Genomic DNA, 14,294 nt, shown 5'->3' with positions numbered 1-14,294 from the left:
TTTGCCCAGCCCACATTCCTTCCTCCACCCCCACCCCCCAGGGCTGTACAATAAACTACACACGACTTCTGATATGCCTTACTAAAGGAGCCCTTGCCCACTGCCCAGGCAACTTTCCTCCTCCTCTGCTTTTCGCCGTCCGTGTGGAAGAAATGCACACAAATGTGTAAGTTCTGCCTCTCCTTTCACTGTGACCATGTCTGTGTCACTGGTCAATTTCTGTTTGGTCTCACCTTCCAAGGCCCAGCCACTGAAACATACCACAGCATTGTTGAACAATCTTTTAATGGGGATTACGGATATTGAGGGAGCAAACAAAGAGGTGGTGGTGGTGGTTGTTGTTACCACTTGGCCTTCACACCAAGTTCCGAGGATGGGTTACAACAATTAAAACACAACACTAATATTAAAACACACTACTACGCAATATTAAAAACAGTTTAAAAGTTAAAATTACAGAAATAAGATGGGTCCTAAAATAGACATTTCAAGTGTCAAAAGGCAGGTCAGGGAAGTGTGTCTTCAGCACTGGAGCTCTTCATAAACCCCATTTTAACCACACAGAACTATTCTGTATTGTCAGCTACCTCATTGTTCAATCCAAACGCTTGATTGTTTAGGAACAGGTTTAAACACACAGGTCCCAGTATTGATCGGAGGGTGGGGGGCTCCACTTTCTATATACCTCGATTGTGAAACTGCCCATTCATTTCTGCTCTTCTTCCTGTTTCTAAACCAGTTCATAATCCATATGAGGACCTCTCCTCTTATTCCATGCCTGCTAAGCTCGCTTTTGAGTCCTTGGTGAGGTACTTTGGGAAAAGATTTTTGAAAGTCTGAGTACACAGTGTCAACTGGAACACCTCTATCTATATGCTTGTTGACACTCTAAACAACAGCTCCGCTGAATAGGCTAGTGACATGGGACCAAGCTAAGCTAACCAGTCTGTGATTTCCAGAATCCCCTCTAGAACCCTTATTTATAAATGGTATTGAGGCTGGTCAGAGGGACAAGTTACTTATTTCACATTTGCGTTCTTTAAGAACTCTCACGGGGATGGCGTTCAGATCCAGCAATTTGTTTTTATTTTATTGACAAGGCTTCCTGTGGAAGTTAGTTCAGAGACAGGGATCTGCCCTAAAAGTTATTCTGCGAGGACAGAAGCAAAAAATTCATTCTGCATCCCTGCATTCTTATTTTCCTTTAACTTACTTTTGACTCCCTTGTCATCCGAAGGCCCAACTACCTCCCTAGCAGGTCTCCTGTTATTAATGCATTTAAATATTCTTTGCAAGACCAAGCATTCCAGCTCACTAATCTTTGCTAGGCTTCTACCATTAGCTTATAAGCATCCATACAGTGTCTCTTTCCAACCATGTCTCTTGCACTTGCGTTTTAGCCTACTCCTCAACCTCTTAATTTCTATCCTGTGCCCCCACACTCTCAATGCCAACTTCTGCCCTCTCCCCTTTAAATATTTTTTTTCACCTTCCTTTTCAGCCCAGGGGGTGACATTAGGGTGGCTTCTTATGTTGCTTAAAGACAGGACACCACATTTACACAGCATGCTGAGCACATATTTTCCGCTATGCTTGAGGAGATGTGTATGAAATATATATGAGATCTACACCTGACAATCCCAGGAGTCCCAGTTAAGTGTTTCTCTGCAAATGTGTAGACTAATTTTAAAGTTAATACTTGGGTTATTAAGATTATTATAAAATATGTTAACCTACATGGATACTGGGAATACTCTTTCTCTCCGTGTGTGTGTGTGTGTGTGTGAGAGAGAGAGAGAGAGAGAGAGAGAGAGAGAGAGAGAGATTAAAAACAAACGTATAATTACAGCTAAAAACAGCATGGCGCCAGCCCTTTCATTAAAAGCTGTTAGTTCCCCAAAGCCTGTTGGAATAAGAAATATTAAGGGGCCCATAGTTCGGTGGCATTCAGAATCTCCAAAGGCATCTTCAGGGGAAAAGAGCCCAGGTAGCAATTTTAGGAGATATCCCTGCGACACTGAGGGATATGGACTAATGATTCATCTCTACACAAGAAAGCTTCACATGTTGTTAGACTGTTGCTGAACATTTTTCAGCTTTTAGGTTATTTGAATCAAGACACAAATGTGGTTTGTTTGTTTTTAGAAAGCAATAAGATAAGGTTATAAACTGGTCCCTTCCAATTTTGCAGATTTATGAATTGTTATTGCCAGCTAACCCCAGCAGAACCAAGAGATCAAGAACGGAAATTCCTAAGCTGTTTGAAAACATTGCAGTGTGTATTGCACTCACACAGGGGACATTAGAGAACTGCTGGATAACCACCCTAAATTAAGTTCTCACACACTTCAAGATATTCTTTATTGTTTAGACAGCTAAGCAGCTACCCTTGAACCACAGCACATTAAAGAAATTCATGACCTAAACGGTTCACACCTGCATCTCAAAAGCTTCCAAATTCTGAGCTCATCATAAATTATGGTCAGTTAAATGTATTCAATTGCACTTGATTAATCTCAGTTGCCAAAGTTTTCCCCAGAAACCTGCTGTATTTTCTCACTACTCCCCCCCCACTCCAAAAACAAAAACCAATGGCTATGCTAGCTTGGAATGATGGGAGTTATAGTCCAAAATATTTGGAGAGCACAAAGTTGAAAGAGGACGCCTTAGAACTGTGTCAACATTGTCATAGAGATACATTTGACAACATACAGTCAAAGAACTAGAAATTCCTCTCTCTGGAGAAATATATGTGAATCCACAGCAATCACAATTCTTTACCAGAATTCCCTGTCCATCTGAATAATTTTTCAAAAAACTAACAGCACTAGTTTAGAGCACTAGTTTGCTAGAGAAAATTTCAACCAGTGCTCTTATTTTGCCTGCAACTACCGTAAGTATGCAACAATTGCCAGTGGCGTTAGGCATAAGAGAAATCATAGAATCTATTGGCTCAGGTGTAGAGTTGGTATGTTTTAATTAATTAGCAGCATGCTATATTTGCAATAAAAATAAATAAAAGCTAAAGAGGAGTCTAGTTTTGCTTTAAAATTCTGGCCATCTCACCCCCCACCCCCACCCTGTATGACAGGTAGGAATGCAAAAGCAGTAGCAGTGTAAGACAATGTTAAGCGTCTCGTAATTACAAAATAGTGAACAATATGTCATTACAATGGCAGGCTTTGTGGGTTAAGTCACTGAAAAGGGACCATGGTGTCTTACCATCCCCCACTGCTACTGTTCTTTAGTAGCTTCTTATGTTAACAAGAGTATACCCACTGAAATCAATCGACTTAAGTCAAGACAATTTATTTCAATGGGTTATTCTTGGGTATGACTTAGGACACAACCCTGCCATTCCAGTTGCATAACCTCACAAATACACACATGGCAAGCAGGAGTGGGGGTTTTTATACTGAAGATGTAATGCTTGTGAAACTACATTTGCTGAGATTTGGTTCATCATCTGGAAATAGTGAGTATGTAGGACAAGGGTTGACTAAACCCCAGAGCCGAATCTGGCCTCTCCAGGCAATGTTTCTGCCCCCTCAAACCCCACCAATTTTGATGGCAAGAGTAGATGGCAATTGGGTAGATGAAGACCAGAACCCTAACAAGGCTGTAGATCTCCCTTCCAGTCATTGGATTCATTGATGGAGAAACAATCAGTATGAGTCATTTCAGTAGGGATTCCGAGTGCCTTAGTGTGTGTGCACATGCATACAAGTTTATGGGATGACCACACCTACTGCTGATATGTGATCCTCCTTCCCTGAAGGTTAGGACAGGGTGAATACAGGCCACAGGCCAAAAAGGTTAGCCAACCATGCTGTAGGAAATCCTTGATTGCTCATCTTCCAAGGACCTTCCATCATCTTGTGCAATGGCTAAATGAGGCCACTTAGTTCAGAGCTTGCAGAGAAAGTGGCTATGATAGCAGCTTCATTGTTAATCAATTATTTGTGAAGGCCAGGAGGCAAAGCAAGGCCCACACCAGTGCTTTTGAACAAGGAATGCCAATACTTACCAAACCTAACTTGCCCCTTACGAATCAAGAAGTTAATTTCTCTTTTGCTCCTGAATCACTTTGCTCTACATTTTTACCATGTTTCCCAGCTTGATGTCACCTGCAAATTTCAAACAAAAATACTCCCAGCTGTCCTTCCAACAAGCTAACGACTGAAAATATGGAACAATTTGGTTGCCCAAGACTGTGGGCTCATCATCAGACTTCCACTTGTCCCACCGCTTTCCCATGAGGAAATCTGATTTTTACAGCCAAATCGAAACCAACATTGATGGGGTTTTAGAGTGAATTGACGTTTGCACCGATTCAGCACTAAAGAGTGGACTTTCTTAGAGAAAATTGACCCATGTCTAGCAAACAAAGAACAAGCCGGGAACTTTTCAGACCCCTGCTTTCTAGGCATGGGACAAGCAGAAGTGTGGACGAGCCCTGTGCAAAGTCACTCCACTGCTTGTCAAATTGAAAGCCTACACCACCTTTCCTCTTGCCCCCAACTCCATTAGTGCTATGCCTTACTACAAATTAAGGTGCCAGCAGGAGCCAGATAGATTATCCTAGGAGCTCAGAAACAGGGCATCATGGCTATGACCTTTCTGCACCCTTTGTGCATCCATATTGAGAAGCCGAACCACCTTCAGTTTTAATTTCACTCCTGAAAAACACTTTTGAGTTTGGTCAGACTCTGCGTGAATTGGTTGGGCTGTAAACTTCCCAGGAAAAACATCAAATGTATTAAAATCCAAACATTTTAAATAATCCATCTACATTTTGTTCAGCATACCAGTTGCCCTCTTAAAAAGTATTTAAGTAAAGCCTTACTTTTAGCAAACAGACTTGGCCCCTATTTGCTGCTTTCTTTGCTACCTTTAAACTACTCTCTTTTGTTATTAAACTATGCAGCATGGGGAATTCTGTACCTTTCCTGGGAATTGCTTTATTCCTTGGAGTCCAGGTGCAATATTAGTGGCTTTAAAAGCTGTCCTCCTCAGCTTCATCTCCAAAGTTGGAAATGGCTCATTGTTTTACATTTCTAATCCAATGGCTGGTTCTCGTCACCCCTTATCCTCACTTCGATCTTTCCTGACTTCACCATTTTCAGTCTCTATATAGCATTACCTCCCCCCTTGGCAGTTAAGCATGCTACAGATCTCCTTGCACCTGATGAGTGTTAAACGTCTCTAGAAAATAAGAATTTTGATTTTTGCATGAGAATGAGCCAGTTGTACATGTGGCAAAAAACCGAGCAGAATGAGGCTCAATGCAAATTTAACTATGGCACATAAGATTTCTTACCCAAGTATATGGATCAAACATAAAGCTTCACAAATAATACAGTGGTACCTCGGGTTAAGAACTTAATTCATTCTGGAGGTCCGTTCTTAACCTGAAACTGTTCTTAACCTGAAGCACCACTTTAGCTAATGGGGCCTCCCGCTGCTGCCCAATTTCTGTTCTCAACCTGAAGCGAAGTTCTTAACCCGAGGTACTATTTCTGGGTTTGTGGACTCTGTAACCTGAAGCGTCTGTAACCTGAGGTACCACTGTATTCTGAAGCCCACAAATCCCAGTTAGCTTAGGTGTTTCTTTGTCTTCCACAACCCCTGCCTCACAGAAAACATTTGCAGCATGAACCATACTACAAAAGGTGCAATATTCAAGTGTTTGAATAGGTGTAGCGTACAGGCCATGATGAAAAATGGGCTGTGCTTATTGAACATCTCCTAACCTTTTGACATTAGACTACCTACAAGTTGAACATGTAGATTTTCATCCCCTTCTTCGCATCTAAAAGGAAAAGTCCTATTGTTCTTTTCACCAAGAGGAAATTCTGAGAACTCTTAAGTCCAATGCAGGAAATCATACACACTACTGAAGGGAGGCAGAAACCCTGACTGCATGATTTGTAAGCTATTTCTAAAATACATACATGTCCTGCTCACAAGCTGAGAAATATCTCCGTGGTCAGACTTTTTAAATGAGAGATCACTTTTCTCAAACTGCTGAAGGAGTCTGCCCCACACCCTTTCTATTGTTGGTATCATATTGCCCAGCAGGTATGTCTTGGTAGATCATCCGTAGCAGTGACCAGAGGAGGAATGACCACTGGGAGGAGGTGCAGAGAAGAAGCGCCATGGTGCATCTGCAGTGGCACAACAGGATGCCTTCATCTGCCCCAGCTGCAACAAAACATGTCTTTCCCATACCTGTTTCTACAACCACAGCAGGCGCTGTAACCTTCCAACAGTTTGACTTCGTCCCCAAAGGGGATCCTCCATTGTCTCCTGAGACAGATGCCAACCAATGGGTAAGTCATCAACATTTGTAGCAAGCACTGCCCTTCCTAGAGCTCAAGAGATGGGTTTTCTGATGCAGGACTGAGCTTTGGGGCATTCTGAAACAACCTGCCCCAGGCCAGAACAAGCAGAGGGAGGGGATGGTCTCTGAACCTGCTCTCTAAGACTTCACCACTTTCAGAATCAGCATAACTGTAGGAACTTTCATTGAATTTGCTTTGAACTTCAGAGGCACATGAAAGCAGAAAGATCATTTTCAGGTAAGAGATTACCCTGCCTCGTTTGCCAAAAGACAATATATATTAACATGTTTCTTTCCCATTTTCAGATGAGGGTGAGCAATAGTCAAGACTTCCTACCCTTAAGAGTACCTTAAGTGGGACTCATTAAATATAATAAAGCATTCACACGACTTTCCCTGAACATCATGGAGAATTGTTGTACACTCTTACCCTCTTGTAAAGGAGGCTAGTATTACCCTATTACTTTGAGGGGAGACAGAAGCACACGCCAACAACAAACTTGGCGGCCTAAGGTCTGAACAGAGAAGTCCTGGCTTAGTGAAGATCTTTGAAGATGGACAGATCATACGTCATACTCATAAATGCAATGGGCTTTGGAATTAAAGTGAGAACACAAAGGCAATGTTAACTGAATAAACTGATGCATTTGGTCTGGCAGGGTGGGTCAACTAGGGTGGTGAATTCAAGGTAGGAAGGTTCCTAGGCTACTAGTCAGGATGGCTATATGGAGCCTCTACACTGAGAGGCTGTATGTTACTAAATGCTGCGAAGTAACAGAAGGTTATTGCCTTCACACTCTTGCTCATGGATTTTCCAGAGGTGTCCAGTTGGCTGCTGAATGAAACAAGGATGGTAGGCTGGATAAAACTTTGGTCTGACTCAACAGGCCTATTATAGGAACTTGAAAAATTGAAACCAATGCCAAAAAAGGGTACAAACAGTCCAGATTGGAAAGCAGACTTAAAATAGGCTATAAAACCAGGCCGATGCCTAATGAATGCAGAAATACTGCAAATCTATACACATTATGCACATTCAGTAACAAAAGAGGGGACTAAAATGCTTGTTTCACCTTAATGATTTCTTGGCCTGGGAAGACTCCGGAAAGTGCGAGGACAAACACCTCCTCAACTAACCCTATAAAGTCACGTTGCTTTAAATTTTCTTTGACAGTTTAATATCACAACTTTTCTGCTACCACTTTCTGTTCAGAAGTCTGTGGTAATCGAGTTGACTAGGTCTGACCTTCATATTGTAGCTCTGGCTGGTATTTGAGGCTGACCAAGTGAGAAACTTTGTTGTTCCAGGGATCAATAATCTGCTTTAGTTGTTCTTTGCAAATCACTACACTTTCTTACCTTGCGGCCACACAATTGAGAGGACACTTTGCTTCCGAAATCTGAAACTGCAATCCAGAAAGCTATATAAATGAATGGGGGAGACCAAGGAAACCCAGCCAGAGATTTCTTTGAAATGTCAACTATGATTGCATGAGCTTTTGAAGAGGAAAGATGTTTTTCAATTCAATTTTACAACGGAAGCAGAAGTGGGTTGCCTGCCTCTTCAACATGTAGTGAAAACTTGAGAAACTTGTCAGCATTTTCCACTTCTTCACAAAGGAGTTAGAGGGTCAAGTTGAAATGCAGCTCAGGAGAACACTTGTGGGTCCTGTAAACAGTTTTATAAAAACACTAGACCCACCCCTTGACTTAATGAGAGTCCCCCACCCTGATATTATAGGAGGTGCATTATTTGCAGACGGAAGCCAGCGATGTGCTTCAGGACAAAGATTATTGATCAACGACATCTCCAAGTACCGGATACAACAGAAGGGACACAAAACAGTCAAGGCAGAACACTACAAGATTTTTATCTTTTAGAAAATCCCAACCCCTGCATCTAGTAAGACTGGACACTATAGTTACAACACTCCTAGAACTGTAGAAGAATGGAAACACAATAGATAATGGGAACGGGGGGGGGGGGGGAGAGACACCACCATGGCCAGTTTCAGCCACTCACAGAAAAGCCAGCAAGGATCAAGATGCCCTGCTAACAGAACAAACTCCAACATGAAGGTAGCACATGAAATGTTTTGTTTTTACCTATTTAAAACACAGGCAGCAGGTGGAGCAAGGATGTGGGGAGTAACTGCTAATTTCCTTGTACTACAAGGAAGGAATGAAGTTAAAAACCCAAGCCTGCAGGCAGGTTTTTTTGTGTGTGTGTGTGAGCCTCTCTCTTTTTTTCTGTGCTGCTGGTAACCGTGGTAAGTATAAAAACCAAAGAAAAATAATCTTTCTCTTTTTTTTTTGTAGAACAAGTCAGTAGTCCGAGACATAGAAAAAAGTAAAAACCAGTCCTTTTTTAAAAATTGGTTTACTAAAACAATTGCCACCTGCTCCCCAAGTCGCCCCTCTTCCAGGAAAGCGGGGGGGGGGGGGAGAGAGAGATTGAGCCAGATTTGTAGCCAAGTGTAGGCCTTTAATCCATAGAAACCTAAAGGCGAGGAAAAAGGGCTGCAATCTGCAGACTGCATTTTTGGAACTGAGAAACTACCGTTTGGTGATGCTGGGAATACTTGTGAGCTGGCGTTTTTCACAGAAGCATGTCAGTGTGGAATCGTGAGGAAGCTGAGCTACTCTCGGCCCCCATCTCCAACCCCATGCACTCGTGATACCTACCATACCAGCTGCACCTTGCTTCAGACAACTTAGTGACAGGGTGTCAAGCAAAGCCTGAGACAAGGGGAAATGGCCACCAGTGCAGAGAGGAGTGCTTTGCCAAGGAAACATACCCTTCAGCTACATGTTAATTTATACGGTGAGCTTTCCCCAACGAGGGGAGGCACCACCAAAGGAAGGAGGGCAAACACAAAATCAACGTCTGTTTCCAAGACCTATAGTTCCTTTGCCTTCTAACAACAAAACCAGGAGCTAATTTGTTTGTTTGTATTCCACCCACCCATCTCCCCCTGTGTGGTGCTCAATGCAAGTTCCTTGTCCACATAGCATGGCCTAGGCACCTCTGCCCAATCAGCCCACCACTCAAGAGGCAAACTTGTGGGTTGCAGGATTCTCAACAAGGACCCCCATTTGAACTGCTGAGGCAAAGCAGCTTAATCCATGGGCCTCATATCTGCTCAGCCTGAAGGTGGTACCTATGCTTAGCCTCTTTTTTCTTAAAGGAAACATGGGAGTAAATACACTGGCTGGGACTTCCAACAGGGTGGTATCTGCATAGCTGGGTCAGTACCCCTGTGCCCATGACATCCCTTTTGCGTAAAGGAAGCCAGCTATATGGGGCCAGCTCCGCTATAGGGCCGTACGTCCGCAGAAGTGGAGCATTTCCAAGTGGCTACATTAGCTTCACGCCGCCATCTTAGTGTTCCATTTCCCTTACGTCCCAGTAAGACCAAGCGGCTGCTAACTCGTCTCCTTGAGGTCCTCCAAAGGTAGTTTGTAGCTCAGCAGGAAATGAGGAGGTGGTGCGTGTGTCGGACTGCCTGCCCCCTGCATCTGTTTCTTTGCACAGTTTATACAGATATAATCTTCACTCTCGGCCATTTCTGGCGAGACACCAACACAAACTTGATGAAACCACTCATCACAGCCGCCATCGCACTGCACCCAGTCTACCTGTAAGATACAATAGACACGTGTTAGTGACATCGCAACGGAAGAGAAACTCACAAAAGGCGACAGAATTCTCCAGCTTAGCATTACAGAAGCTGAGAAAGCTGGAGTACAAACCTATTCAGGTGTCATTAGAGAAGCAAGGGTTAATACATTCATTCTTTACCACCAAACCGGGCATCTTTGGAGGAGAGAACTGCATCTGGCCCCAGACCTTCAGCCTGTCCATCAGGAGCAGCGTTAAGGATGCCAGAAACTAGCAGCAGATGCTGCAGCACCTCATCAGTTGTTCCCAGGTAACTTCTGCTCAAGGGGACAGACTGAGGGGTGCAGAATACTTGGCTGGGAATTTACCAGGGAGGACGACTCCCTGGTTAATGCAACAGAAATGGGCAGGGAAAGCCTGTGAGAAGGAAAAGCCCCATTCTGTAGGATTTACCTGGAGACTTCATTTTTGAAACCAACATATCGCAGGCGCCTCCCATGGTCCAGATGTTTCAATTCACATTCAAGTAACAAAGCAGGGTTTTCACAGCCTGCACCCAGAAGACTCAGAGATTCATCCAACATCCTAGCTTGCATACAGTATGAGCATACATTACCTGCATAAACTTCCATAACACAGAGGAGACTATGATTCCAGTAAGTGGGCAATTAGGCTCTTGCATTTCACCACCAAGATACATGGCACTTTGCATAAAAAATAATCATGTGAAATGATGCGAGCACAATCCCAGTTCTTGCAGTTAAGATCACAAAGGCCAGGGACATAACACAGTGGGAATTAGCTGCTGCTGCTATACATTTAAGGCTCACTTTCTAGATAATTACAATGTCCATTTGTTCAACATACTCAATTTCCTCCTCAAGAACATACGCACGAACACACACACACACAATATTTCCAGTATTAAGGTGTTCCTGACCAGAAACTGGCCCTTCTTGAAATCTGTGGTTTCAATGTCATGTACAGGCAAAATTGGAAGTAAAAAAGTAAAGGGAGAGTCCACAGCTTTATGGCATAATATATGCATATATGAAGACATTCATGTTCAAGTCTGCAGCAAATCCAGACCTCGATAACTGCTGCCGGTCTAAGTAGCTGGGCCAAAGGTAATCAGGCAGCTTCATATATTCAACTCTACCATAGGTATCAAGTTGAAACAGACCATCAGCCCCTAAATTACTAGTTGGCTTGATTTTCAAGTAGTATCGGATTTTGTCCCCTAAATTAAGTGCACTCTACTTTAAAAGAATTTAAAATTTATTGACTATCTCAAAGTAGCCATAAACCCAATTCAATCATATTATTGTAAACCTCCTTAGTTCAAGTCTATTCTAAACACAGTTTGCTTCCCCTTTTTGCTGTTCTGAGCCAAGCCTACTTTTTTGTTTCTAGCAATGCTTTAGTCACTGATCAAAGAATTCCTGCTTGTGTTTTTTGCCCATATGTGGCAGAGGGTTAATGGCCACCATGCAGTGGCAGGAGCAAATAAAAGAGGAAGCACAAGTGGGATGGAAGTGCTAAAATTATCAGTTAAACCAAAGGCAAGCATGCTGTCATCAAAAAGAGAAACACAAGCTTTGGTTCCCCACACTGAGAAGCATTTATTTCAGCAGTCAAAAGGATTTTAACTGAGCGTCTGACCTTAATCCTACCCAAAAAGGTGAATGAAGTACAGTAAATTAAGATACTCCAACATTTGGACCCAATTCTCCCTCCTCTTGTCTCCAAGCAGAGCACTTCCAAGAGTACTTGAGGAGGTGCTAACTCTGTGTCACTTCCTGCAATTGCTGGGGCGTCTTAGGGGTGCAGGGCTGTTGCCTCCAACCTGTCATGGTTTTTGGAACCGTCAGTGGGCAATTAAACATTTATTATCCATTATTTAATTCTGGATAAGGCCACTGACCTTGTATGCGTTATGAGACCTGGCTGAGTAAGGCCTGGTTTTGGTCTCGTGCAAGTATCCAAACTGCAGTGGGGAGAGAGAAGTGTCAGTTATTGGTAAAGACAGTTATTGGTACCTTAGCTATGCATTAAGGTATGCGGTTCTTAGTTCATCGAATGCAAAATCTATTTCTGCAGTGATGGAGGTTGGGAAGACCCATTATACTGGATAATTCAGCATACAAACCAAGGCTGGAGCTGACTTGAACTTCTTGGTCTCTGACAACCATGGTCTACACCAATACCTGGCTCTGTTCATGCAACAGGGTAAGTTCTGGGATATATGATCTGCCCTAGTCTGAAAGCCTATTAGGCAAGGTGGGTGACACCACTGCCAACTTGGAAGGCAGAGATCCCTCCCTCAGGTGCCCTCACTGGGGTAGTAGGCCTTTTAGGCTGGTGTGCCACTGGATTCATGAAACAAGCTGGATTCCACAACTCTGGAGGATAAGCAACAGGGAATGGGTACCTGTCAATGGTCTGGCTGATGTGTACAACAGAAGGTTGACTTTAGCCAGTGTTACTCCCAATAGCCTTTTCATTGGCACTGTCTCCCTGGTTTAGGAAGTTGATGCACGTGAAGGAGAGACCCGTGTTAACTCTTATTAATGACAAAACTGACCAATGGACACATCAGCCTTCCCTCTTTGCTGCCACTGTATCTGCAAAGCATGATCCAGTGGACCTGTTCCAAGTGGCAAATTGAACCCCAAAAATGTTTTCTAAAATTCCTGCTAACTTGACTTTTGGTCTAAATGGCACAGAGACTGTGATCGTGGCTTTTTGGTTGATTCCCATCTACTGTGGGAGAAACAATCTCCTACAGGCCTTGTTAAGACTTCCTTGCAGCCTTTCAAAGTACTGGCCATGAGTCTTGGCGCCCCAGTTACAAAACTAATATTCATAGAATTGCTTGGCTATTGTGTTCAGCGTTCTTGAGAGAAACCCCAAAGGCCAGTAAGATGAGATTGCTCACCTCCCTGTCTCACCCCCACCAGCCCTTCTTACAGAACCCCATAATGCATACCCACTATGTATGAAACCACTGGGAGATATCAGGTGTAGGGATCGTATTAGGCATTACTCATGTACCAATCACTATACTTTTTGTCCAATCCAGGTTCTGCAGAGTCTATGCCTGATGTCTGACCACTGAGGATCAAAGTTAATTAAAGCCCTATCTAGATAAGACTAAATGACCATGGTTAGCAGGTGGGAAGATGGGGGCTTGAGCTTGGTCCTCAAGCTTGTAGCTTTGCTGGGAGCAGCAAAAAACTCCATCTGTTCCAGCAACCTCAGATTCAGACTTAAGGAACCATTCATGTCTGCATAGCTTTGAGGCTGGAATGTCATAAAGTGGCAGAATGGAGTCCACACATTACTGTGCTCCAGCATCTGCATCAACTTTCTTATTAGCTGGGTCCTTCTCCCTCTTCAAGACCATGGACTCTCCTTCACTGGAAGTTTGTAAAGCAGAGGTTGGATGGCCATCTGTCATGGATGCTTAAGATTCCTGCATTGCAGGGAGTTGGACTAGATGAACCTCACGGTCCCATCCAACTCTTCTATTTTATTATTCTTTGACCACCACTTTCCACAGGACCAACCATTGGGTCTTTGAACAAGTGTGCCATCTTAAGCAAAACAGTGCAAAACATCAGAATAAGAGAAATGTACAGAAACATTATTGATGGCTACTGTATGCCATGAAACTCTTTCTCCTACAGTTTGCCAGTGTTTAACAGCCTCTTGGCAATGAAATGTTTTTTTATTTGTATTTTTTTGGACAAGTGCACAGTGGGCAGGGCAAATATGAGTGGCAATATGTTTTAAACTGGTTTCCAAAAAATATATTAAGTTTATAAAGGAACAAATTAGCAAGGATATTATACAATATTCTCTGACCTGAACTGACGTGGATAGTGTGAGCGATCAGTCTAAAAAATAGGCAAATTAAAGCATCTTCATGGTGTGTTCCCTAGGTCTCTGCAGCTAAATTCTGCAGCAAACCCCTGGCTTTTGCAGCATATGGAAATTTCTGCAGCAGCTTATGCACTTGTGCAGGATTTACATTTTGAGGCGTGTGGCTTTTTTGCAAAAGGAAAGCTTTATTTTTCAACAAAGAACCACACAGCCAACAGCAATCTGCATTGTTCACCTGCACAAGAACCCTCTGTTAGTGCATACCCAGTTTCCCCACCCCTGGGTGATTAGGTGCATTACTGCACATAGGCAACAGCTGGCATTGCCAACACACAAGTCAATCCTAGTTATGCGTGCACACACATGCATAGCAGCTTTGTGGAATGTTCTCTGAACAGAAGCAGCACAAAACTGTGATGGAGTTTGAGTGTTGCTTCCAGGAGA

At 43.1% G+C, this 14,294-nt stretch overlaps 1 protein-coding gene across 7 annotated transcripts in view; it reads right to left on the bottom strand.

Moving 5' to 3' along the window:
- Positions 1 to 8,188: 8,188 nt before the first annotated feature.
- KDM5A (lysine demethylase 5A) overlaps positions 8,189 to 14,294 on the bottom strand; it is a 45,132-nt gene continuing 39,026 nt past the window's right edge. For 3 of the 7 annotated variants that reach the window (XM_080971560.1, XM_080971559.1, XM_080971563.1), the window contains 2 exons: positions 11,890 to 11,952; positions 8,189 to 9,982 (listed from right to left, as the gene is read on the bottom strand). In XM_080971560.1, coding sequence (XP_080827686.1) covers positions 9,770 to 9,982; positions 11,890 to 11,952 — 276 coding nt within the window. In that variant the 3' untranslated portion in view covers positions 8,189 to 9,769. The remainder of the gene's footprint in view (positions 9,983 to 11,889; positions 11,953 to 14,294) is intronic. The other 4 variants (XM_080971562.1, XM_080971561.1, XR_013977023.1 and 1 more) reach the window with 3 other exon arrangements.

This window comes from Podarcis pityusensis (genome assembly GCF_964106645.2).
Source record: "Podarcis pityusensis genome assembly, chromosome: 10".
NCBI classification, from domain to species: Eukaryota; Metazoa; Chordata; class Lepidosauria; order Squamata; family Lacertidae; genus Podarcis; species Podarcis pityusensis.
This window is presented reverse-complemented; position numbering and strand designations above follow the sequence as displayed.